This window comes from Cucumis melo, chromosome 7, assembly GCF_025177605.1.
Source record: "Cucumis melo cultivar AY chromosome 7, USDA_Cmelo_AY_1.0, whole genome shotgun sequence".
NCBI classification, from domain to species: domain Eukaryota; kingdom Viridiplantae; phylum Streptophyta; class Magnoliopsida; order Cucurbitales; family Cucurbitaceae; genus Cucumis; species Cucumis melo.
The window spans coordinates 6019361-6047218 of record NC_066863.1 but is presented as its reverse complement, the minus strand read 5'-3'; the positions used below and the strand labels follow the sequence as shown (position 1 = coordinate 6047218).

Here is a 27858-nt window from a genome sequence, read left to right as displayed (position 1 = left end):
GTTTGGTTGTTTTTTTTTCTCCTAACTTTATGTTTTTAAAGTTTAGAGTGATGAAGAAGTCGACTAAGAAAGTGAAGAGGGAGGCGGTGCGCGAAGGAGACCAAGAGAGAGTCCGATAAGAATGACCTAATTTCCTAATGTTTTATTGAATAATATATATATACACACACACCTACGTACGGATGTATGTATATATGTATAATATTAATTCGGGTTAGGTTGGATTGATTCTAATTTTCAACTTCCAACCAAGACCCAACTCAACCTGAAAAAAAAAAAAAAACAAAAAATTTCAATTCAACTAAACCAACTCAACCCGACCCATATAATATGAGTCAGATGGTTCGATTGTTAGGTTATTTTTAAACCCCTAAATATATTTCAGTTGCACCCAAAGTTTTTCAAAGAAAAATATTCAATATTTGACTTGGGTTAAAGTCATGACCAACACACTTAAAAGTGGGTTGTATTTATAATAATATAATATAATGTTAGATTTAGTTACCAATTTTGCTTTCTATAATATTTATGCATATAATATTTAATATTAGTGTAATGTTCACGTATTTTAAATTTTTATTAGACGCATTAAATTTAATTTTTGTACCATTAACAACAACGGGCACTTACCATTTTCGTCTTTCTTCACTATATACATACAAAAATATGTTTTCTATAATATTTATGCATATAATATTTAATATTAGTGTAGTGTTTCCATATTTTAAATTTCTATTAGACACATTAAATTGAATTTCTATACCATCAACAACAACGGACACTTACCATTTTCGTTTTTCTTCACTACATACATACAAAAACATGTCTTGTAGAAAAGTGTTTAAAATCCAATTAACAAAACAAAACAATTACATTTCGTTTACCACTCCAAGCTCAAAATACATCTAACCAAAGTACAATGGACACCTCCATACGTAGTATAACCTCCGCCCGCACCAAAGTATTTTAAGTTTAATCTTGATATGACGAAGATCAAAGATTGAATGGAATTGAAGGTTGCATATATGAAATTTTAGTAATGATATGAGGTAGTAGAAACACATAAAGACAATCTAGCCAATCGAGAGAGTCTTTATCATTTACCGAGAGAGGTTGACTCTTTGTTTATTTAGAAGCTTCTAATAGGATACGTTTGGATGAAAATAAGATAAAAATATTTGTTGATGATTTACATATAAAAAACATAAACAATATTTGATCGGAGGTTTTTTTTGACATATCATAGAATATCATGAGACAACATAAACATATGACATTTAATTATATTATATTTCTTTGTATTTCTTTGTTTCTCCTTATATCTATAGTTTCAAGGCAACATAAACATAGATCAATCGACATAAAGTACGAACTATCAACCAAGGGCCAAATATTTGAATCTTCAACCTCTGTGTATTGTTAAACAGTAGAAAAAAAATGTTTCAATGAAATCTTTGTAAAATATAAATTTAGTTGAATATATAAAAAGGAACTCCAAAACATTCACATCTATCCCAAAAATCAACAAATCCCTCAAAGAAAAATGGTCAAAGAAGAAGCCCATTTGAGGAGGCTCCAATAACGAAGAACAGGAAACCAGGCCCAAGCTCCATTTCCATGGCGCCCACGACTCTTCCTCTTGTCTCTCCACATTCTGTGTATTCTTTTGTTGGAATTCTTCATTCTTCATCCTCACTCACTACATAAGAACCCTTTCCTCTCTCCCTCTCTCTGAGTTGGTTTCCTCCACGCAAAGCCAAACCCACTGTGTTTTTTCTTTCCCCTTTTCCCCTTTTCTTTCCCCTTCTCCATCATCTCTTTTACTCTTTCTTTAACCCATCATCTCATCATCCCCACCAAACCCTCAATTCCCAAATCCGATTCCCCAAATATTTTTTTTCTTTTTCTGATTCTTTTTCTCTCTGTCTATCTCTTCTTCAATCGCCGGTTTCGGCTTCTGCTTTTTTCCCTTTACGTGAAGTGAACTTTTTTCTTTCTTCCTTCCTTTTTTTTTCTTAAAAAAATTTCTGGGATTGTTTCTTGTGTGAGAATCTCTGTCTTAGACCATCGGTATGTTGCCCATTTCTTCTGTTGAATTTCTCTGTTTTGTTTTGTTTTGTTTTTCTGTCGGTAATGTATTAGCGTCGGAATTTTGTTGCCAACTATTTGATTGATTGACTGCAAAATGATATTCTAATGAGATGATTAGTGTTTTCTTTGGTTCACGATTCATCAGGTTTGAGATTACGACGATTCGTGTTCTTCATAGTCTGATTATGTTTGCTTTAGTAATAGGACATCGGTTCCTCTCCTTTTAGCCATATAGTTTACCGTTGATTGCAATTTGTATCTACTTGTTAAGTCCCATTTTCTTTTTTAGAAGTAGTGAAAGTTGATTTAGCTGGATGGTTGAAATGTCTTTAGATTCGGATACAGTGCTTTAGGTTGCGGTTTTTGGGAAAGAAAATTGTCGAAAAACATGCTTTGGTTTGAAATTCTTTACCACTTTCTTGCTTTTGTTGGTAAATTTTGATTTATTGAGCTGAACTGTGACTGTCTGCCTTCAAAATGGGTATCATTTAGTTTTATGATTGTTACTTTGGCTGCATTGTGAATTAGTGAGTTTGAAATTTATTGGGGGCGTTTTTTGTTTTTGAAATTATCTGTCTATCCGTTTGTCCTAGTTATATATGGGCTGAGGTGCGCATTTCATGGGAGGTTTAGAGGATGAAGAACCAGCCTCCAAACGTATGAAGGTATCGTCAGAGAAATTGAAGGGACTGTCGAACGGTTTATCTGTGGTAGAGCCATTAGGGGGCTCTTCAAGAGATTTGATGGCTCGCCCCCTACAATCCGAAGGGGACAGTGGTGATGTTATTGGTTCGAAGGGAGTGATCAAAAGAGTTGAGTTTGTGAGAATTATAGCCAATGCATTGTATTCTCTTGGTTATAAGAAAACTGGTGCTTATTTAGAAGAGGAGTCTGGGATACCTTTACATTCTCCAGCTGTGAACGTGCTTATGCAGCAAATTCATGATGGAAAATGGGATGAAAGTGTTGAAACTTTACAAACAATTGGTCTATCAGATGAGAACATCGTCAAAGCGGCTTCTGTTTTGGTATTAGAGCAGAAATTCTTTGAGCTTGTGGAAAGGGACAAAGTCACAGAAGCTTTACGGACGTTAAGGACTGAGATTGCTCCACATCAGATTAATGAAAAAAGAATTCGTGAGCTCTCGTCCTGCTTGGTTTCTCCTTCAATGAGAGCTCAAGCCAATTCATCTTGTCAACGAAGTGCAAAGGCCAAGTCTCGGACACAATTGCTGGAGGAATTGCAGAAACTTCTTCCTGCATCTCTTATGATACCAGAGAAAAGATTGGAACATTTAGTTGAACGTGCCCTTTTGTTGCAACGAGATGCTTGCACTTTCCATAACTCCTTAAATAAGGAGATGTCACTGTATACAGATCATGATTGTGGGAAAAATCAGATTCCTTCTCAAACTTTACAGGTAAGAAATATTTTTTTAGAACATTTTGGGTGAGCTTGTATCCATTTCCATTTAGTCTCTATCTTCTTGCATAGAGTTAAACTCTTTCTTATATATAAAATATTATTTTGTCAGGGTTATCTTGTGGTACAGTTTAATTTGATTGTCGATTTTCTTCCATATTATACTATATAATATAACTATTTCGAAGTTTGGTTTTTTGTTGAAAAATTGTTGTACACTTCTTTTAAGTTAGTTACCATGTCCACACCATAGGTAGAAACACTCCAGTTGGGGCACAAATTATTGAAGAGTAATAAGGATAGTTATTTTGAGGTTCTATTGCTACATATCCATTTGAGATGATCAGTGATTAAGATTTGGAACAATAAGGTATGACCTCAGTATGTGATTCCATCACTTTTTTTCAGCCCCTTGCATCCGACCATTGTCTTCAATTGGATTATTTAGATGCTTTCAGAAGTAAAGAAAATAGAACTGGTAAAATGCATTCATGTAACAATCAGAGACAATGATGGTATTATAAAAATAAACTATCTAGTAGTATATGACTTAGGACAAAGAAGGGACCCTCTGAAAAGACAAAACTAAAACTGTGAGAATTGGCTTCAATTCTTCAACAGCTTGGTCTAAATGGCTCGAGCCGAAGCTTAGCATTTGAGTGAGCAAAATGCTGAACTTCTTCGTAATAATTTCCAACACCTAAAAAGCCATGAATTTTCTCTCTGTGACTTGATATAGTTTTTGTTTTCCTGTGGACAATTGAGTTATAGTTTATTCATAGAACTCGTTTGATATGAAATCATAATTGATGCAATGAAGCATTTTCAAGTTGGTTTCTTTCTGCTGTTAGCTGAACATTTTAGCTTTCTTGATCTGAGCAGGTGTTACAAGATCACAGTGATGAGGTTTGGTTCTTGCAATTTTCGCATAATGGAAAATACTTAGCTTCTTCGTCCAGCGACCGATCTGCAATTATATGGGAGGTAATTGTGATGATCACTTTTTAATCTCTCAAGAATGATTACATAGAATTAGTTTATAGGTTGTGTGTCAAAGAAACTAGCTAAATATAGTAAATGGTGTGACAAAAGAATCTAACTAGCTATATGAAGAAAAGGGATACAGACTAACAAGAAGAGTCGCGAAGAAATTAACTAGCTATTGCTCAATCCAAAAGAACAAAGCCTAAATGATAGTTACAGAAATCCTTACATACAGTGCAGACTCCCAAAGGGAAGCATTGACAGAATTAGTTTACAGATTGTCTTTGAATGTACTTAATTTTCTTCTTTCTTTCTAAATGTAATTTTTGAGGAGGCTTCACTGACCAAAGTCGAGTTTTATGAACCAACAATGGTTTTAAGTGATTAAGATCTTGACTTGAAGGTTTGAGCTTGCTAACTTCCATGTCTAAACGTTTTTTTGTTCCGCACTACATTTTTGTCTTTAGGTAGACTTAAATGGAAGAATTTCTTTGAAGCACAGACTGTTAGGTCACGAGCAACCAGTCTCTCTGGTATCATGGAGTTCCGATGATAGTCAGCTACTCACGTGTGGGGTGGAGGAAGCTGTCAGGCGTTGGGATGTCACTTCTGGCGAGTGCCTCCATGTTTATGAAAAAGCTGGTTTTGGACTGGTCTCTTGTGGCTGGTTTCCCGATGGAAAGCATATACTTGCAGGCGTTAGCGATAAGAGTATTTGCATGTGGGAGTTAGATGGGAACGAGTTGGAAGGTTGGAAGGGTCAAAGAACTCTTAAGATATCTGATCTAGAAATAACCAATGATGGGAAGAAGATTATCAGTATCTGTAGGGATACTGCAATATTGCTACTCGACAGGGAGTTGAATGTCGATAAATTGATCGAAGAGGATCAAATAATAACTTCTTTTCAATTGTCGAAGGATAATAAGTTCTTACTAGTAAATCTTTTGAACCAAGAAATCCATCTGTGGAATTTAGAAGGTGAGGCGGAGATTGTTACAACATACACAGGTCACAAGCGCACCCGGTTTGTTATTCGATCCTGTTTCGGAGGGCTTGACCAGGCTTTTATTGCAAGTGGCAGTGAGGACTCACTGGTACAGTTCTTAGTTTGTTCTTTTAACTTATATGCTATTTACTGCGGGGACCTTCATAAATTCTTGCTTTTGTTCAGTTTACCTCTCTAAATTTTCATTTTCATATTACTTGGTTATCATTGTTATTTTTGGTTAAAGTACAAATCTAATTTTCTTAACATTTTAATGATATTAGTTATATGGTAACATGAAGTTGATATAGTACCTTCACGAAAAGGTACTAAATGTCACATTAGTTTTCCACTACATAAAACACAACCATACAATATATCAAGAGATGTCACGTCAGCCATGTAAGCTTTGGAAATGTATGAGAAACCTTCTTTTTTCTCCTTGCTTGATTTGAAGTTTGAAAGATCTATGAGGTTCTCTATTTTTTCCAACTGACACATCACCGTGTTTAGATTGACGTGATATTTGAATCAAAATACGGAGAGGATCTAGATCATATTTTGTTGAGCTGCAAGCTCACTCATTCCTTTTTGAGTTGGCGTGTTAGATTGTTTGAAATTATTGTGGTTGTGAGGAGACCCTTATGAACTCTTCTAGGATAGGGTAGAATGTTGTTTCTTTGGCTATTTTGTGCCTAGTTCGGCTGTAGAATTTTTAGAGTGGGTGAGATGTTTCGAGGAGGTTTGGAAGGGCCAACAACGTGAGATTTTATGCTTCTCTATGGGTGTTCTCAATAGGATTTCTAAGGAAGAGTATAACAGTGGGGTGGGGGATCAAACCTCTGATTCTGAGGAAAAGATCGTGCCAATTAAGGTTAAACTAAACTCACCTTGACAAGACTTTATGTACTTAGCACTTTTGGACTGGAATCTGTTTTTATATACAGTTTGAGGTTTTTTGTTCATGCCTTTGTACATTCTTTTATTTTTTTTAACTAGAGCTTGGTTTCAGTTTTGACGAAGGTTGATGGTTCATGGATTCTGGCAGGTATACATATGGCACAGAGGGACAGGGGAGGTTATAGAGGCATTGGAAGGACACTCAGGGTCTGTAAACTGTGTGAGCTGGAATCCTACAAATCCTCACATGTTGGCGTCGGCGAGCGACGACCATACAATTAGAATATGGGGCTTAAGGGAGCTGGATGATGTTGTTAAGTTCAAAAATACTGAACAATACAGTAGTAGTAATGGTAATGGACCTAATGGTGTCCATTATAGCAATGGGGGAACATCTTGAACAAAACAAAGCAAAAAGAAAAAAATGGAAAAGAAAAGCTTCCTTCTTTCCTTCACACCCATTTGTAACTTTTTTCTTTCTTTCTTTTTATAGTTGGCTCTGTTATTATGTAAATACTTCAGTTGCTTCTTCCCAAGTTGACATTCAAAGTTGTTCAATGTGCATCATGAAGTCATTCTCCATTAATAAAAATGGTCAGTTCATTCAAATCTCCCTCTCTTTCTTTGGCTATATTTTGCAAGTGATTTAGAACTCAGTTTTTGGTTATGTTTGTACTTCATAATCTCAAGTAATTAAATTCAATTTTGAAGGTTTGTGTGTGTGAAGTATGATAGGTTTTTGTGGCATAGGAATGGATTCCTTCATCCATCTCATGAACAATCTTCAAAACAAAAGTTAAAAGTTTGATATATGATGAGATCCAAGACACTGCATGTTCGTGTGTGTAGGGCAGAATGTATTTCATTTGTAAGCTATGGCAAAAATGTGTCATGTGTGCATGTCTTGAACCTTCGACTCCGGGTTATGTCAATTACCACTATATGTGTGCATATTTTACATTGTACTTTAATTTTATGTTAAATATACAAGATATATAATGATCTATATAAATCGATAATAGTTTTAATCAGGGTAAGATTTTACAAATTAACTTCCAATATATGAAATTCAATGCAAATTTGATGAAATATAATAATTATTCATCAGAAATTATCAAATTACGTGGAATATATGAAAAATAATGCAAAATCAAAGAAAATGACATGGTATATATATACTTGAGTGACTGTAAATAGATGTATATACTATAAAAATTATGTGGCATATATAATTGATTAACTGTACGACATACTATATTTCATAATTTTATACGTATAATTAATAATATGAAACAAATATGCACTCACTGAAAAAATGTGAAGGAGATGAACGAAATAAGAAAGAAAGGACGGAGAGAGAGATTGGAAAGTGAGAGAGAGAATGGACGAAGGGAAAACTTTTTTAACAAAATCCAAAAAGAAAAATAATTAAGGGATAATTTTGATTATAATATTAGCATAATAGAATTAATCACTAGGGGTGAGCATCGGGCGGTTGGGGTTGGTGTTTCAACCAAACTGTCCCGAACCGACCTCGGCACGGAATGTGGAAAACCGGCTTCAGCCGCTGTTTCTAACAAAACCGATCGATCCAACCGTCGGTCGGTCAGTTTGGTCAATTTTTTTTCCTTTTTCCTATGTTTCTTGTTTTCTTTGATAAACGATTTTAAAAAATAAGAATGACATTATTATGTTTTATTTCTCTTTTTAATTTCAACAGAAAAGTCTGTCTCTGTGATATATATTTTATATTGTCTTAAAACCATATATTTATGTAAAAAATAAAATCTAGTTCTATTTATTTCAATTCTTAGTTCATAATTCTTACACAAATCAATAAAATAAACAACATAAAAAATAAGAATGTAAACTAACATACTACCAATATGAAATAAAAAATACAATTAAGAGTTACAAATACATCCAAGTTCAATTCACTTCACCACATTACTATTAAGAGTTATAAATAGTCAAATACAACTGAAATATCAAACATAAACAAACACTATGATAGTCTAGTCGATAGAAATATTACAAGTCTTGAATCAAAATTAGTTAGTAATCGCCAAGTCGGTGATTGATAACTTATCAAAATCTGGAAGGTCTTCAAACTCCTTTTCATTCTCCATAACCACCCGGAATCCTACACAATCAATATCAAGAATTTATTGAATAATTTAAGATTTCACTAAAGTTACACATTACAACTATGAAAGATATCATGTAAAGATTTGAATAATACATTCTTCAAATTTTGAAGCCTCTTCCAATTCATGTGGAATTTGAAGATCTGTTGGATCAGAATTTAGCCAATTTTGTGTACATGTGAGAGCCTCCATTGTTTTAGGAGCCAATCAGCAGCATGATGAGTCAACAACACGTCCTCCGTACTAAAAGCCGACTCAGATGCTACAGTAGAAACTGGAATAGCCAAAATATCTCTAGCCATACAACCAAGAACCTCAAATCTTTCACAAATTTTGCCTTCATGTTATTAGCCATTCCAACTAATAATGTATTTGAATTACCCGCATTCAAACGTATACAATTCTTGAACCACTGTAATTTGATGGAAAACCAAGTTTGAAGTAGTATACAAAGAGTTCAAATCTTTAATGTCACATCATAAAATACTTTTAAAAACCGTATTAACATCCTAGCATTTGTCAAATCTTCTTTATTCGGTGACATATCATGTTTATAAGAGCCATATTCATCTTCTAATCTATCAAAAGCTTTTTCAAACTTAACGGCACCTTCAATCATCATATATGTGGAGTTTCATCTTGTGGGAACATCAAGACACACATAACTCTTACAAGCTATTTTTTCAAATTTAATGCACTTTTTAAATTTCAAAAAACGAGCAGGAGAAGACCTTATAAATCACATGGTATATCAAATCCTATTAATACAATCATTATGTTCCTTAAAAGCATCAATTACTATAAGATTCAATATATAAGGACAACAACGAATTTGCAAAAATTTCCCATCGAACAATAATTTTTTATTGAATCTCTTTAAAAGATAAGCAACAACAGTGTCATTCGAACTTGCATTATCAACCGTCAAAGTCATTACCCTCTCTATGTCCCAATCCTTCAAATTCTTTTTAAAGGTTTTACCGATAGTATCACCTTTATGATTCTCAATTGGACAAAACTAAGTATTCTCTTATGTAATTTCCAATCATAATCAATGAAATGGGCAGTTAGGACCATGTAATTAATATTTTGTCCCGATGTCCAACAATCAGTGGTGAGAGAAACTCTATACTTATTTTTTTACAAACATGTCTCTCAAACAATTCTTCTCATTAACATACAACTTAAGCACATCTCTAGCCATAATAAATCGAGATGGAACAACAAATCTAGTATGATTTCCACATGTTAATTTATCCACAAACTTCTTAAACCCCTTACCGTCCACAAACTTAAAGGGCAATTCATCAATTATTATCATCTCAACCAAAGCTTCCCGACAACCCTCTAAACTAAATGACTCACATGTTAGATTTATTCTTAAATATAATATTATCATTAACGTGGCCCAATTGCATTATTTATTATTTATTCTTTTTGGACTTATTATTTTATTAGGCCTATTAGGTTAAAAGATAATGCCATAATTTTGGGTAGTGTCTATAAATAGAACCTTAGGGATTGGTTCTCTCACTGCCTCATTAACTAGTTTATTCTTATCATCAAGAAACTTAAATTAAGTCTAAAAGGAAGGCAAGTGAGAGAAACACAATTCCTCAAGAAGATTATTCATGGATCAAGGTATGTTGTTCTTTAACTAATTTTTTAATTTGTAAAGTTATCTAGTTCAAAGATCTTGACATTTAAGGTTATATACAATGTTATGGTTTATTGTATATTCACGAAATTAAAGTTTACATGTGGTATCAGAGCCTTGATTGAGAACTTATAATTGTAACGACCCAACTCCTTATACTGAATCGAAGTCATTACTAAATATAGAACAAGTGGTTTAAGTCATAAAATTTATTAAAAACGCATAAGGTTTAAGAAATTTTATTTATGAAAATTTAAACAAGGTAGTTATGCAAAAGGTGTAATGCGTTCTAAAGTCCTACTCGGGCCCTATCTACATAAAAGATGATAAGAAATGACAAGTACTCAAACTCAAATACGAAAGTCTGATATAAGGATAAGCGGAAGCAGTAGTCCCTATGGCCCTCCACGGTCACTTCGGGTCGCTCGCCAGCTTGCCCTTGCCCTTGCCTCGTCCTCTACCTGAAAACATAAAATGAAGAGAGTGAGTATAAAATACTCAGTAAGGGACCCACTACTAGTCCCACTAGGTGCCTGTTAACTTCCTGTCAGAGTCCTGTAACTGGTACCCAATTTCTGGCACGTTCCCGAACACGTGCAACATGCGCTCCCGTAGGAACGTAACTCTGGTCTTCGGTGCCCCGGGGGACACCTAGGACAGTCGGGATGCGAGGACCCCGTCGAGTCACTCGAGTCATATCTATATCCATGCTAGACTGGTGTCCCGTCGGACCACACAGTCCTCAATAGGTGGTGATCCCGAAGGACACCCATGCAGGTACGACTCTAACAGATTAAGCTAACAGGTACCCTAATTGCAGTATACATACACATGGCATCAGCATATAACATATCACATAAATCATCTCTACACTCTCCGTCTCGACATTCGTCGTATAGCCATAACAGCTCTCGCCACACATAACAGGCTATAGTATAACCATATCGTCATTTGCATCATACTAACATTTATTTCAGGCATCGTACTGTCTAATCCTTAACATGAAAAATTGGAGCATACATAGTCTCATACTTCTAAACATGAAGCTAGTAGTAGAATCTCTTACCTGGAGATTTACTTGTCGAGTCCTAACCGCGAGGCAGTACGCTTTCCAAGCGACGAGGTCCTAACTGTTTAATATGCCAAAATTCGTAATTAGGTCCAACGACTAACGGTTCAAGACTCATTTGAAATGACTTACCCTAGAGAGAGGTTGCAGTGCTCAAGCCCCTACTGAAGAAATCCCCCGCTGCAGCAATTACTTGGTCCAAGACGTCCCTTAAGGAAAAATGATCTAATTTAATTCCAAATTAAATTATCTAGTGCCCAAAATGTTGAATCTTACTGGATAATGCCAAAATAATTGATTTAATTACCAAAAATTAGGTGGAAGGAGCCAAATTAGGCTTGGCGGCTCGGCTGGAAGGAGAACAGGGGTCGGCTCGGCTCGGCTTGGCGCAAGGATCTTGCGTGTGCGGCTCGGCTCGCGTCAGCAAGGAGGCGCGGCTCGGCTTGCAGTGCAGGCGGCGCGGCGCGGCTTGCACGCGGGGAGAGCTGGGCACGTGTGGGCACGGACGCGGGTTCGGTTTCGGGTTCGGGCAAGCGGGCGTGGAGCGGTTCCGGGTTCGGGTTCGACGGCTGGAGGCGCGCGAGGCTTAGCTGTTGGATTTCAGTCGGCGCGACGGCTGGCTGACGAACGTTCCGGCTGCGCTGCGTCGGATCTAAGCGGCGCGGCGTGGCTGGGCGTGTGAGCGACGGCGTTGCGGACACGGCTGGCTGACGAATCGGCTGCGGCTCCTCAGCGTTGGATCGGAGCGACGCGACGCGGCTGGCTGCTCTTCCTCAGATCGACGCGGCGCGGCGAGTTTTGGCTGCAGACACGGCGCTCGGCTGCGCGGATCGGCTTGGACGATTCTTCCGACGCGGCTGGAAGTTCGGCGACGGCTCGGTTTCGACTGCAGGCTCGGGTTCGCGGCGGCGGCGTGCGGCGGCTAGGGTTTCAATAATAAAAATTTTCCTTTTTCTTTTTCTTTTCCCCCCTTTCTTTCTTTGATTTTTTTCTCTTCCTCTTTACGCACGAGTCCCAAGGCCTTTTTATAAGAAAATTGACTCTTTTCTTTCCCTTTTAAAAACCCAAAACAACTCCTTCTCTCTCTCTCCAAATCTCACCAAAACAACCAACTTTAGTTTAATAAGGGCTTCCCTAATTATTTCCAATAAAATAAAAATAATATAATAAATAAATAAAAAAAAAATGATACTTATTATCCTAAACAAATAAGGATTCCCAACCTTAATTACTTCGAGAAAATCAAAATGGTAAGGTTCTTCCAATAAATTTAAAATTCCCATAACCACACTTAATATTAATGACAATGGATAAAACAAAAAGAAATATCGAATTTGTTGGGCGTTACAATAATTTTACATGGATGATTAATGATTTGTTTTAATGTTTCCGCTGCATGTTTTTCTTTTAAATTTAAATCAAGATTCTTCGATTATTGATTATCATTTGAATTAAAGATTCTTTGATTAAAGATTATGAATTTGAAAATTTGTTTTTATGGAAAGCCGGAAGAAGAAAAGAAAATTATAAAAGTTTTTTAAATTCACCGTTTTTCTTCAAGGGGTTAATTCATCCACCGCCGACAATCTTCTTTTCCTTTGATAAAATTCATTGAGCCACTTATTAATGATTAAAGTGTTACGAAGATTTGATTTTTTTTTTTAAAGAATTAAGATATTGTTTTGATATAAATTTCAATTATCTATTTGAAAGGTCATGAATTAAATTAATTTTCCAATCCTTGATAAAAGGAATTAAAATCTAATAAAGATTACGATATTGTTGAAAATCTAATTCATCATAAATCTAATTATTTTAGATTTTAATGATTTTCGAAATATTGCATATATTTAGTTTATGATGAAATTGATGATTACGTGTTAATTATATTTTATGTGTTATGTTTAAAGTATCCATTTATCTCTAAAATTTAAATTGTACAATTAAATTTTTGGAGGATAATGTATGAATGTATGAATTTTTGATGAAATCCTTGTATCTAACTATAAATTATGAGGCAAATCACTTACAATTATGTTGTTTGATATCTATATATTATGAATAATTTGTTAGTCACCAAAGTGACAAAATTAGTAAGTTTTATAGATATTCTATTGATGGTGTTTTGCAAATTAAGAAAATAATTATTTGTGATTATTTTAATATGATATCTATATTATGAATAATTTGTTAGTCACCAAAGTGGCCAAATTAGTAAGTTCAATAGATATCAAATTAAGGTTAAACTCAATTACTCCTATTTATGTAATGATGATGAATTATTATTATGAGTATATTGATTTTCATTATTATAAAACTTTTAAATTGCCCAAAGGTAATTAATAGTTTTATAATTTTGAATCTTATTATGGTTAATTAGAATTGTTTTATTATGATACCTGTGTTATGAACAATTTGTTAGTCACCAAAGTGGCCAAATTGGTAGATCTTTAGACATCAAATTAAGATTGATTCAATTACTCATGTCTATTTGATGCTAATGAATGAGATAATATTATGAAACATTAATGATTTGTCATGTGTATATTGATTTTCATTATTATAGAACATTTAATTTGCCCAAAGGTAATTAGCAGTTTTATAATAATGAATCTTATTGTGGTTAATTGAGGTGTTTGGTTAGATATTGTTAGTATATCCAAAGATAACTAATGTATCTAATTTGAGCATTTAAATTACCAATTATATGAAACTAAATCTAGCATCAGTTAAGTGTAAATGTTGTACATTGTTGTGCCTTTCAAAGAAGAACTTCAATGTATAAATTAATGGTTATTTAATATTATCCGAACATATGTTAATATCTTTAAGTTTATTTCTCAAAGCAATGATGTATAAGCATATTTATTTTGTAATTGCAGCATCTGCTCCTGTTTCTCTTTATTCGCATGCTACATCTATAATAAAGTTTAATGGACTCAATTTCTCTGATTGGTGCGAACAAATCAAATTCCATCTTGGAGTTTTGGATCTTGATTTAACACTCTTAAGTGAGAAACCTGCTGCAATTACTTCTGCTAGCAGTGATGAGGATAGATCTTTCTATAAAGCTTGGGAAAGATCAAATAGATTGAGCTTAATATTTATGCGAATGATTGTAGCAAACAATATTAAGTCCACAATTAAGAACACTGAAGATGCTAAGGAATTTATGAAATCTGTGGAAAAATGTTCTCAGTCAAAGTCGGTTGACAAGTCACTTGCTGGAACACTTATGAGTACTTTAACCAACATCAAGTTTGATGGTTCTCGTACTATACATGAGCATATCCTTGAAATGACGAACTTGGCAGCAAGGTTAAAGACCATGGGAATGGAAGTTAATGAGAATTTTTTGGTAACGTTTATCCTTAATTCCTTACCTTCAGAGTATGATCCATTTCACATGAACTATAACACTCTGAAAGATAAATGAAATGTGCATGAATTACAAAGTATGCTCATTCAAGAGGAAGCGAGACTTAAGAAACCAATAATTCACTCTGCCAATCTCATGGGTCATAAAGGAGCTGGAAAGAACCTGGAAAAAAGAATGGCAAGGGCAATCATGGACAATTAAAGGTAAAACAGTCATCTGTCCCAATCCACAAAAAGGGACAAATTAAGGATAAGTGTCGTTTTTGCAACAAACCTGGACACTATCAGAAAGATTGTCTAAAACGTAAGACATGGTTCGAGAATAAAGGTAAGCATAATGCTTTAGTATGTTTCGAATCAAACTTAACTGAAGTTCCTTATAATACATGGTGGATTGACTCTAGTTGTACCATTCATGTTTCCAATACGATGCAGGGATTCCTTAAGACTCGAACCACAAACCCAAATGAGAGATTCATTTTTATGGAAAACAGAGTCAAAGTTCCAGTTGAAGCTATGGGAACCTATCGTTTAACTTTAGATACTGGACATCATTTAGACCTTTTTGATACCTTTTATGTTCCTTCTATTTCTCGTAATTTGATTTCCTTGTCAAAGCTTGATACTTTAGGTTATTACTTTAAATTTGAGAATGAGTGTTTTAGTTTATTCAAACAGAACATTTTTATTGGTTCTGGTATTCTTTGTGATGACTTATATAAATTAAAGCTTGATAATGTTTTTGCTGAGAGTTTGTTAACCTTGCATCATAATGTTGGTACTAAACGTGGTCAAACTAATGAATCGTCAGCTTACTTGTGGCATAAACGTTTAGGTCACATATCCAAAGAAAGAATTAAAAGATTAATAAAGAATGAAATTCTTCCAGATTTGGATTTTACTGATCTTGAAATTTGTGTGGATTGTATTAAAGGAAAACAAACAAAACACACAGTTAATAAAGAAGCCACAAGAAGCTCACAGCTCCTTGAAATTATACACACTGATATTTGTGGGCCTTTTGATGTTCCATCTTTTGGTGGAGAAAAGTATTTTATCACCTTTATTGATGATTTCTCACGTTATGGTTATATCTATTTATTGCATGAGAAATCTCAAGCAATAGATGCCTTAAAAGTATTTATAAATGAAGTTGAAAGGCAATTAGATAGAAAGGTGAAAATCTTAAGATCTGATAGAGGTGGTGAGTATTATGGAAAATATGACGAGAATGGACAATGCCCCAGTCCATTCGCTAAATTCCTAGAAAGTCATGGCATATGTGCTCAATAAACAATGCCAGGAACACCACAACAAACTGGTGTTGCAGAAAGGCGAAATCGTACATTAATGAATATGGTTAGAGGCATGTTAATTAATTCATCTTTACCTGTGTCCTTGTGGATGAAGAACCGCTCAATATTTATTAAACAGGGTTCCTAGTAAGTCAGTTCCAAAGACACCTTTTGAACTGTGGACAGGAAGGAAACCTAGTTTAAGACACCTACATGTTTGGGGTTGTCAAGCGGAAGTAAAAATTTATAATCCACATGAAAAGAAACTGGATTCAAGAACAACCAGTGGTTTCTTCATTGGTTATCCAGAAAAATCAAAAGGGTATAGATTTTATTGTCCTAACCACAGTACGAGAATAGTTGAAATTGGAAATGTAAGGTTCATTGAGAATGACATAATTAGTGGGAGTTTGGAACCGCGAAAAGTGGAAATTCAAGAAGTTAGGGTGGAAATTCCTTCATCTATAACTTCTTCTCAAGTTGTTGTTCCTGTAGTTGTTGGCTCTGTTAACAATCCACAAGAACAACAAATTAATATTCAAACACCACATAATGATATTGTAACAAATGAACCTGTAACTGAGGGACCACAAGAAATAGAATTAAGAAGATCTGTAAGATCAAGAAGATCAGCTATTTCTGATGACTATTTGGTTTATTTGCATGAGTCAGAATTTGACTTAAGCATTGATGATGATCCAGTTTCATTTTCACAAGCCATTAAAGGAGATAATTCTACCAAATGGTTAAATGCCATGAAAGAAGAGTTAAAATCTATGAATGATAATGAAGTCTGGGATCTTGTAGAATTGCCTAAAGAAAGTAAAAGAGTTTGGTGTAAATGGGTCTTTAAGACCAAACGTGACTCAAATAGCAATATTGAACAATACAAGGCTAGACTTGTTGCCAAAGGTTATACTCAGAAAGATGGCATTGACTACAAAGAGACTTTTTCTCCTGTCTCGAAAAAGGACTCATTAAGAATTGTTATGGCTTTGGTAGCTCATTATGATTTAGAGCTTCATCAAATGGATGTGAAAACCGCCTTTCTAAATGGAAATTTAGATGAAAAAGTGTTTATGGATCAACCATAAAGTTTTATGGTCGAAGGAAAGGAACATATGGTGTGTAAATTAAAGAGATCAATATATGGACTTAAACAAGCTTCCAGACAGTGGTATCTTAAGTTTAATGACACCATCACATCTTTTGGTTTTAAAGAAAACATCGTTGATCGATGTATATACCTAAAGATCAGTGGGAGTAAGTTTATAATTCTTGTTCTATATGTTGATGACATCTTGCTTGCTACAAATGACTTTGGTTTATTATGTCAAACCAAAGAATTTCTTTCTAAAAACTTTGAAATGAAAGATATGGGTGAGGCATCCTATGTGATTGGAATTGAAATATTCCGTGATCGAACACATGGATTGTTAGGATTGTCTCAAAAGGCCTATATTAATAAAGTTTTAGAGAAATTTAAGATGGACAAATGCTCTTCAAGTGTAGTTCCAATTCAGAAGGGAGATAAATTTAGTCTCATGCAATGTCCAAAAAATGAATTGGAACGAAATCAGATGGAAACTATTCCTTATGCATCTATTGTTGGAAGCTTATTGTGTGCACAAACTTGTACTAGACCAGACATCAGTTTTGCTGTGGGTATGCTAGGCAGGTATCAAAGTAATCCAGGAATGGATCATTGGAAAGTTGCAAAGAAAGTTTTAAGGTATCTGCAAGGAACAAAAGATTATATGCTTACTTACAAGAGATCTGATCATCTTGAGGTGATTGGATATTCAGATTCAGATTTTACCGGATGTGTGGATACAAGAAAATCCACTTTTGGCTATTTGTTCCTTTTAGCTGAAGGAGGAATTTCATGGAAAAGTGCAAAACAGTCTATTATCGCTGCATCCACTATGGAAGTTGAATTTGTAGCATGCTTTGAGGCTACAGTTCATGGTTTATGGCTGTGGAACTTTATCTCAGGACTTGGAATTGTCGATAGTATTGCCAAGCCGCTAAGAATTTATTGTGATAATTCGGTAACAGTTTTCTTCTAAAAAAATGACAAGTATTCTAAAGTTGCTAAACATATGGAATTAAAATACTTTGCTGTTAAAGAAGAAGTTTAGAAACAGAGGGTGTCAATTGAACACATTAGCACTAAACTTATGATTACGGATCCACTGACTAAAGGATTGCCACCAAAGACGTTCAATGATCACGTTGAACGTATGAGCATCAGTAGATATCATCATTGAGATCAAGATTATGTTATTTGACACTTTGAGCTCATTTATTTATAGTTTCTGATTTTATCTTATGGTTTTGTTCTTATGATTAGTATATACATAAAAGAATTATGTAAACCAAACAGGACATCGTCTTTGATAAAGACACTTATTGTTAGACCATTATTGATTATCTTTATTATAGATCATGTTAATAGAAGAACTATTTCAGTGATACATGGAAGGGAGTATGTTAATGCAATGATGTATGACAGCCATGATCCTTTAGTAGTTTCTTTGACTTGACACGATATGTTATGAAGTTTAATTTTGCGCATTATGTCTATGAATGTATATGGTAAATAATGTCAATGGGCCAAGTGGGAGAATGTTAGATTTATTCTTAAATATAATATTATCATTAATGTGGCCCAATTGTATTATTTATTATTTATTCTTTTTGGGCTTATTATTTTATTAGGCCCATTAGGTTAAAAGATAATGCCCTAATTTAACACCATGATGGGTGGTGTCTATATATAGAACCTTAGGGATTGGTCCTCTCACTGCCTCATTAACTAGTTTATTCTTCCCATCAAGAAACTTAAATTAAGTCTAAAAGGAAGGCAAGTGAGAGAAACACAATTTCTCAAGAAGATTATTCATGGATCAAGGTATGTTGTTCTTTAACTAATTTTTTAATTTGTAAAGTTATCTAGTTCAAAGATCTTGACATTTAAGGTTATATACAATGTTATGGTTTATTGTATATTCATGAAATTAAAGTTTACATCACATACAAGTTGTGAAGAATTATCCCCAACTTCGTCTTTAGGTTTAAAAGCTAATGTCATTTGTGTTTGTTCTCTCTTTTTGGTAAGGGTACTTTTTGCAATTTTTCTAAATGATGCTTCATAGTTCCAGGACCATTACGTTTAGAATGACATGCATAAACAACTCCACAATATTTACATTTAGCAGGAGGGTCATTAGGATCACCTTTAAGCCTCTCAAAGTGGTCCCATACCATTGATTGTTTGACATTCTTCCTTATTTTCGGGGGATTTGGAATATCTTCTTTTCCATATAAATTAACATCAATGGTTTTACGCTTGGCATCTGTATCTTCGTCCCTTACGATTTTTGAAGTTTTACAGCTCTCATCACACTCTAACTCCATATCCGTTGAATCCATTTGATTTAACTATAATGAGAGTAAAAAAAAAAATATATTCCATTTTTGTGTGTGTGGGAAGAATAAAAGAAACCCGAAGGACACAATTGTTATATTCGCAATTGTCTCTAAAATTAAAACAGAAAGTATATCTTTGAAGGCTAACTTTGTTAATTAATATCTTTTGAAGGCTAACTTTGTTAAATAAAAGTGTAACATATTACATCCAAACAATTAAATCCTGCAAAATAGATCATAAAAAATCGGAAGAACCAAACACTTTACATGCATATACACCAACATTGTAGAAATAAAAAAAAATCGTACAAGAAATTACACACATCCAATAATACGCTTCAAGGATACAAATCATACAATCATTACTGCCAAACTTTCGAGATCTCCAACGGGAAGATAAAAAATTTCCAAAAAAACAAAATAACTTATTAAAAAAATAACAAAAATAACAACATTACACACACGAATCCATACAGAATTTACCACGAATTCAACATCGAAAACAACTTGATCTTGAACAAATTATTTAGAGGAAAAAAACACAATGACGACATAAATAAATTCGATGCGGGGATCAAACGATTGTCATTCCTTACTAACATTCCAGAATCTTGGAAACCCTAACGCCAAAGTAAAACAAAAAAACAAAAACGCGAAGAGGAAAAGAAATAGAAAGAGGATTTACAGGCAAGAGGAGACGAAAACTGACGCGATTGATTAATGAATAACTATACAAAAATTGGAAAAATGGCCAACGGAGTCACCGACGATTGGCGATTGCTGCGACAGCCAAACTGAGGGAAAATGAGAGATTTGCGAGTTGCAAATTGCGATGGTGCGATGCGAACGATGAAGGGCAAACGCGGCGTGAGGGAGAAAAAAATAACATAAGTTTATAAATATTATATATATATATTATTTTTTTTTTAAAAAAGGGAGTCTGTTCGATCGGTTTACCAAGCCGACCGACCTTATAAAGAAACCCGACTGCCTAAATTCAGTTTTTAATTTCTAATACCCGAACTCGTCCGCCCATATTATTTTTCCGACCGCCCGACATCGATTCGTTTAGTTTCGGTCGTTCGTTTCGATTTTTCGGCCCGTCATGCTTACCCCTATTAATCACATATCATATTTACATAGGATATCTAATAAATACAGATCTTAATCTCATGCAATGGTCCACTTTCCTTCTTTCATTTTTTTATTTTTTTAATAATAAAGATGAGTAATTTGGTCTTTTGGGTTCGTGTAAAATTGAAACCCATTAAGACATTTATGAAAAAATTGGCAACATTAGGTCAAATTTGTAGTAAGACACCCCTAATTAGACTATAGTAGTTAAAACCCTTTAGAAACATTTAGATAAATCACCTATTTTATACATGATTTTACACAAAATGTATGTGTGCATATTTTACATTGTATTTTAATTTTATAACAAATTTTACATTATGTGAAAGTACAAATTTATATCAATACAATTAGGAAAAGGTATTGCTAATGATATTTTATATATACAGTATAATATGGGTTTGGTTGGTTTTTTTCTCCCAACTTTATGTTTGTAAAGTTTAGAGTGATGAAGAAGTCGACTAAGAAAGTGAAGAGGGAGACAGTGCACGAAGGAGACCAAGAGAGAGTCCGATAAGAATGACCTAATTTCCTAATGTTTTATTGAATAATATATATATACACACACCTACGTACGGATGTATGTATATATGTATATATGTATAATATTAATTCGGGTTAGGTTGGATTGATTCTAATTTTTCAACTTCCAACCAAGACCCAACCCAACCTAAAAAAAAAACAAAAAGTTTCAATTCAACTAAACCAACTCAACCCGACCCATATAATATGAGTCAGATAGTTCGATTGTTAGGTTATTTTTACACCCCTAAATACAATTCAGTTGCACCCAATTTTTTTCAAAGAAAAATATTCAATATTTGATTTGGGTTAAAGTCATGATCAACACACTTAAAAGTGGGTTGTATTTGTAATAATATAATATAATGTTAGATTTAGTTACCAATTTTGCTTTCTATAATTTTTATGCATATAATATTTAATATTAGTGTAATGTTCACGTATTTTAAATTTCTAATAGACGCATTAAATTGAATTTCTATACCATTAACAACAACGGACACTTACCATTTTCGTCTTTCTTCACTATATACATACAAAAACATGTTTTCTATAATATTTATGCATATAATATTTAATATTAGTGTAGTGTTTCCATCTTTTAATTTTCTATTAGACACATTAAATTGAATTTCTATACCATCAACAACAACGAATACTTACCATTTTCGTTTTTGTTCACTACATACATACAAAAACATGTCTTGTAGAAAAGTGTTTAAAATCCAATTAACAAAACAAAACAATTACATTTCGTTTACCACTCCAAGCTCAAAATACATCTAACCAAAGTACAATGGACACCTCCATACGTAGTATAACCTCCGCCCGCACCAAAGTATTTTAAGTTTAATCTTGATATGACGAAGATCAAAGATCGAATGGAATTGAAGGTTGCATATATGAAATTTTAGTAATGATATGAGGTAGTAGAAACACATAAAGACAATCTAGCCAATCGAGAGAGTCTTTATCATTTACCAAGAGAGGTTGACTCTTTGTTTATTTAGAAGCTTCTAATAGGATACGTCTGGATGAAAATAAGATAAAAATATTTGTTGATGATTTACATATAAAAAACATAAACAATATTTGATCGGAGGTTTTTTTTTGACATATCTTAGAATATCATGAGACAACATAAAAATATGACATTTAATTATATTATAGTTTCAAGGCAACATAAACATAGATCAATAGACGTAAAGTACGAACGATCAACCAAGGGCCAAATATTTGAATCTTCAACCTCTGTGTATTGTTAAACAGTAGAAAAAAATGTTTCAATGAAATCTTTGTAAAATATAAATTTAGTTGAATATATAAAAAGGAACTCCAAAACATTCACATCTATCCCAAAAATCAACAAATCCCTCAAAGAAAAATGGTCAAAGAAGAAGCCCATTTGAGGAGGCTCCAATAACGAAGAACAGGAAACCAGGCCCAAGCTCCATTTCCATGGCGCCCACGACTCTTCCTCTTGTCTCTCCACATTCTGTGTATTCTTTTGTTGGAATTCTTCATTCTTCATCCTCACTCACTACATAAGAACCCTTTCCTCTCTCCCTCTCTCTGAGTTGGTTTCCTCCACGCAAAGCCAAACCCACTGTGTTTTTTCTTTCCCCTTTTCCCCTTTTCTTTCCCCTTCTCCATCATCTCTTTTACTCTTTCTTTAACCCATCATCTCATCATCCCCACCAAACCCTCAATTCCCAAATCCGATTCCCCAAATATTTTTTTTTCTTTTTCTGATTCTTTTTCTCTCTGTCTATCTCTTCTTCAATCGCCGGTTTCGGCTTCTGCTTTTTTCCCTTTACGTGAAGTGAACTTTTTTTCTTTCTTCCTTCCTTTTTTTTTTCTTAAAAAAATTTCTGGGATTGTTTCTTGTGTGAGAATCTCTGTCTTAGACCATCGGTATGTTGCCCATTTCTTCTGTTGAATTTCTCTGTTTTGTTTTGTTTTGTTTTTCTGTCGGTAATGTATTAGCGTCGGAATTTTGTTGCCAACTATTTGATTGATTGACTGCAAAATGATATTCTAATGAGATGATTAGTGTTTTCTTTGGTTCACGATTCATCAGGTTTGAGATTACGACGATTCGTGTTCTTCATAGTCTGATTATGTTTGCTTTAGTAATAGGACATCGGTTCCTCTCCTTTTAGCCATATAGTTTACCGTTGATTGCAATTTGTATCTACTTGTTAAGTCCCATTTTCTTTTTTAGAAGTAGTGAAAGTTGATTTAGCTGGATGGTTGAAATGTCTTTAGATTCGGATACAGTGCTTTAGGTTGCGGTTTTTGGGAAAGAAAATTGTCGAAAAACATGCTTTGGTTTGAAATTCTTTACCACTTTCTTGCTTTTGTTGGTAAATTTTGATTTATTGAGCTGAACTGTGACTGTCTGCCTTCAAAATGGGTATCATTTAGTTTTATGATTGTTACTTTGGCTGCATTGTGAATTAGTGAGTTTGAAATTTATTGGGGGCGTTTTTTGTTTTTGAAATTATCTGTCTATCCGTTTGTCCTAGTTATATATGGGCTGAGGTGCGCATTTCATGGGAGGTTTAGAGGATGAAGAACCAGCCTCCAAACGTATGAAGGTATCGTCAGAGAAATTGAAGGGACTGTCGAACGGTTTATCTGTGGTAGAGCCATTAGGGGGCTCTTCAAGAGATTTGATGGCTCGCCCCCTACAATCCGAAGGGGACAGTGGTGATGTTATTGGTTCGAAGGGAGTGATCAAAAGAGTTGAGTTTGTGAGAATTATAGCCAATGCATTGTATTCTCTTGGTTATAAGAAAACTGGTGCTTATTTAGAAGAGGAGTCTGGGATACCTTTACATTCTCCAGCTGTGAACGTGCTTATGCAGCAAATTCATGATGGAAAATGGGATGAAAGTGTTGAAACTTTACAAACAATTGGTCTATCAGATGAGAACATCGTCAAAGCGGCTTCTGTTTTGGTATTAGAGCAGAAATTCTTTGAGCTTGTGGAAAGGGACAAAGTCACAGAAGCTTTACGGACGTTAAGGACTGAGATTGCTCCACATCAGATTAATGAAAAAAGAATTCGTGAGCTCTCGTCCTGCTTGGTTTCTCCTTCAATGAGAGCTCAAGCCAATTCATCTTGTCAACGAAGTGCAAAGGCCAAGTCTCGGACACAATTGCTGGAGGAATTGCAGAAACTTCTTCCTGCATCTCTTATGATACCAGAGAAAAGATTGGAACATTTAGTTGAACGTGCCCTTTTGTTGCAACGAGATGCTTGCACTTTCCATAACTCCTTAAATAAGGAGATGTCACTGTATACAGATCATGATTGTGGGAAAAATCAGATTCCTTCTCAAACTTTACAGGTAAGAAATATTTTTTTAGAACATTTTGGGTGAGCTTGTATCCATTTCCATTTAGTCTCTATCTTCTTGCATAGAGTTAAACTCTTTCTTATATATAAAATATTATTTTGTCAGGGTTATCTTGTGGTACAGTTTAATTTGATTGTCGATTTTCTTCCATATTATACTATATAATATAACTATTTCGAAGTTTGGTTTTTTGTTGAAAAATTGTTGTACACTTCTTTTAAGTTAGTTACCATGTCCACACCATAGGTAGAAACACTCCAGTTGGGGCACAAATTATTGAAGAGTAATAAGGATAGTTATTTTGAGGTTCTATTGCTACATATCCATTTGAGATGATCAGTGATTAAGATTTGGAACAATAAGGTATGACCTCAGTATGTGATTCCATCACTTTTTTTCAGCCCCTTGCATCCGACCATTGTCTTCAATTGGATTATTTAGATGCTTTCAGAAGTAAAGAAAATAGAACTGGTAAAATGCATTCATGTAACAATCAGAGACAATGATGGTATTATAAAAATAAACTATCTAGTAGTATATGACTTAGGACAAAGAAGGGACCCTCTGAAAAGACAAAACTAAAACTGTGAGAATTGGCTTCAATTCTTCAACAGCTTGGTCTAAATGGCTCGAGCCGAAGCTTAGCATTTGAGTGAGCAAAATGCTGAACTTCTTCGTAATAATTTCCAACACCTAAAAAGCCATGAATTTTCTCTCTGTGACTTGATATAGTTTTTGTTTTCCTGTGGACAATTGAGTTATAGTTTATTCATAGAACTCGTTTGATATGAAATCATAATTGATGCAATGAAGCATTTTCAAGTTGGTTTCTTTCTGCTGTTAGCTGAACATTTTAGCTTTCTTGATCTGAGCAGGTGTTACAAGATCACAGTGATGAGGTTTGGTTCTTGCAATTTTCGCATAATGGAAAATACTTAGCTTCTTCGTCCAGCGACCGATCTGCAATTATATGGGAGGTAATTGTGATGATCACTTTTTAATCTCTCAAGAATGATTACATAGAATTAGTTTATAGGTTGTGTGTCAAAGAAACTAGCTAAATATAGTAAATGGTGTGACAAAAGAATCTAACTAGCTATATGAAGAAAAGGGATACAGACTAACAAGAAGAGTCGCGAAGAAATTAACTAGCTATTGCTCAATCCAAAAGAACAAAGCCTAAATGATAGTTACAGAAATCCTTACATACAGTGCAGACTCCCAAAGGGAAGCATTGACAGAATTAGTTTACAGATTGTCTTTGAATGTACTTAATTTTCTTCTTTCTTTCTAAATGTAATTTTTGAGGAGGCTTCACTGACCAAAGTCGAGTTTTATGAACCAACAATGGTTTTAAGTGATTAAGATCTTGACTTGAAGGTTTGAGCTTGCTAACTTCCATGTCTAAACGTTTTTTTGTTCCGCACTACATTTTTGTCTTTAGGTAGACTTAAATGGAAGAATTTCTTTGAAGCACAGACTGTTAGGTCACGAGCAACCAGTCTCTCTGGTATCATGGAGTTCCGATGATAGTCAGCTACTCACGTGTGGGGTGGAGGAAGCTGTCAGGCGTTGGGATGTCACTTCTGGCGAGTGCCTCCATGTTTATGAAAAAGCTGGTTTTGGACTGGTCTCTTGTGGCTGGTTTCCCGATGGAAAGCATATACTTGCAGGCGTTAGCGATAAGAGTATTTGCATGTGGGAGTTAGATGGGAACGAGTTGGAAGGTTGGAAGGGTCAAAGAACTCTTAAGATATCTGATCTAGAAATAACCAATGATGGGAAGAAGATTATCAGTATCTGTAGGGATACTGCAATATTGCTACTCGACAGGGAGTTGAATGTCGATAAATTGATCGAAGAGGATCAAATAATAACTTCTTTTCAATTGTCGAAGGATAATAAATTCTTACTAGTAAATCTTTTGAACCAAGAAATCCATCTGTGGAATTTAGAAGGTGAGGCGGAGATTGTTACAACATACACAGGTCACAAGCGCACCCGGTTTGTTATTCGATCCTGTTTCGGAGGGCTTGACCAGGCTTTTATTGCAAGTGGCAGTGAGGACTCACTGGTACAGTTCTTAGTTTGTTCTTTTAACTTATATGCTATTTACTGCGGGGACCTTCATAAATTCTTGCTTTTGTTCAGTTTACCTCTCTAAATTTTCATTTTCATATTACTTGGTTATCATTGTTATTTTTGGTTAAAGTACAAATCTAATTTTCTTAACATTTTAATGATATTAGTTATATGGTAACATGAAGTTGATATAGTACCTTCACGAAAAGGTACTAAATGTCACATTAGTTTTCCACTACATAAAACACAACCATACAATATATCAAGAGATGTCACGTCAGCCATGTAAGCTTTGGAAATGTATGAGAAACCTTCTTTTTTCTCCTTGCTTGATTTGAAGTTTGAAAGATCTATGAGGTTCTCTATTTTTTCCAACTGACACATCACCGTGTTTAGATTGACGTGATATTTGAATCAAAATACGGAGAGGATCTAGATCATATTTTGTTGAGCTGCAAGCTCACTCATTCCTTTTTGAGTTGGCGTGTTAGATTGTTTGAAATTATTGTGGTTGTGAGGAGACCCTTATGAACTCTTCTAGGATAGGGTAGAATGTTGTTTCTTTGGCTATTTTGTGCCTAGTTCGGCTGTAGAATTTTTAGAGTGGGTGAGATGTTTCGAGGAGGTTTGGAAGGGCCAACAACGTGAGATTTTATGCTTCTCTATGGGTGTTCTCAATAGGATTTCTAAGGAAGAGTATAACAGTGGGGTGGGGGATCAAACCTCTGATTCTGAGGAAAAGATCGTGCCAATTAAGGTTAAACTAAACTCACCTTGACAAGACTTTATGTACTTAGCACTTTTGGACTGGAATCTGTTTTTATATACAGTTTGAGGTTTTTTGTTCATGCCTTTGTACATTCTTTTATTTTTTTTAACTAGAGCTTGGTTTCAGTTTTGACGAAGGTTGATGTTCATGGATTCTGGCAGGTATACATATGGCACAGAGGGACAGGGGAGGTTATAGAGGCATTGGAAGGACACTCAGGGTCTGTAAACTGTGTGAGCTGGAATCCTACAAATCCTCACATGTTGGCGTCGGCGAGCGACGACCATACAATTAGAATATGGGGCTTAAGGGAGCTGGATGATGTTGTTAAGTTCAAAAATACTGAACAATACAGTAGTAGTAATGGTAATGGACCTAATGGTGTCCATTATAGCAATGGGGGAACATCTTGAACAAAACAAAGCAAAAAGAAAAAAATGGAAAAGAAAAGCTTCCTTCTTTCCTTCACACCCATTTGTAACTTTTTTCTTTCTTTCTTTTTATAGTTGGCTCTGTTATTATGTAAATACTTCAGTTGCTTCTTCCCAAGTTGACATTCAAAGTTGTTCAATGTGCATCATGAAGTCATTCTCCATTAATAAAAATGGTCAGTTCATTCAAA

General features: G+C 34.5%; 2 protein-coding genes and 1 long non-coding RNA gene across 3 annotated transcripts; 2 read left to right on the top strand and 1 right to left on the bottom strand.

Moving 5' to 3' along the window:
• Nucleotides 1–1717: 1717 nt before the first annotated feature.
• LOC127150352 (uncharacterized) lies at nucleotides 1718–22993 on the bottom strand. The gene is made up of 2 exons (XR_007822664.1): nucleotides 22849–22993; nucleotides 1718–1985 (listed from the first exon to the last, which is right to left on the bottom strand). It is a non-coding gene; the product is annotated as an uncharacterized LOC127150352 (long non-coding RNA).
• LOC127150351 (WD repeat-containing protein 26 homolog) lies at nucleotides 1921–6995 on the top strand. Its single transcript, XM_051088020.1, has 5 exons — nucleotides 1921–2070; nucleotides 2685–3512; nucleotides 4397–4498; nucleotides 4966–5595; nucleotides 6535–6995. Exons 2-5 carry the CDS (start codon nucleotides 2712–2714, stop codon nucleotides 6784–6786), a joined length of 1785 nt encoding a protein of 594 aa, XP_050943977.1. The 5' UTR covers nucleotides 1921–2070; nucleotides 2685–2711; the 3' UTR covers nucleotides 6787–6995.
• LOC103504122 (WD repeat-containing protein 26 homolog) lies at nucleotides 22410–27858 on the top strand. The gene is made up of 5 exons (XM_008468579.3): nucleotides 22410–22934; nucleotides 23549–24376; nucleotides 25261–25362; nucleotides 25830–26459; nucleotides 27398–27858. The coding sequence occupies exons 2-5, from the start codon at nucleotides 23576–23578 to the stop codon at nucleotides 27647–27649; spliced, it is 1785 nt and encodes a 594-aa protein (XP_008466801.2). The 5' UTR covers nucleotides 22410–22934; nucleotides 23549–23575; the 3' UTR covers nucleotides 27650–27858.

Coding starts and splice junctions, on each gene's coding strand:
- LOC127150351 (XM_051088020.1), top strand. CDS start 2,712: ATGGGAGGTTTAGAGGATGAAGAACCAGCCTCCAAACGTATGAAGGTA. Junction 3,513..4,396: donor TTCCTTCTCAAACTTTACAG/GTAAGAAATATT, acceptor TGATCTGAGCAG/GTGTTACAAGATCACAGTGA. Junction 5,596..6,534: donor GTGGCAGTGAGGACTCACTG/GTACAGTTCTTA, acceptor GGATTCTGGCAG/GTATACATATGGCACAGAGG.
- LOC103504122 (XM_008468579.3), top strand. CDS start 23,576: ATGGGAGGTTTAGAGGATGAAGAACCAGCCTCCAAACGTATGAAGGTA. Junction 25,363..25,829: donor GATCTGCAATTATATGGGAG/GTAATTGTGATG, acceptor TTTTGTCTTTAG/GTAGACTTAAATGGAAGAAT. Junction 26,460..27,397: donor GTGGCAGTGAGGACTCACTG/GTACAGTTCTTA, acceptor GGATTCTGGCAG/GTATACATATGGCACAGAGG.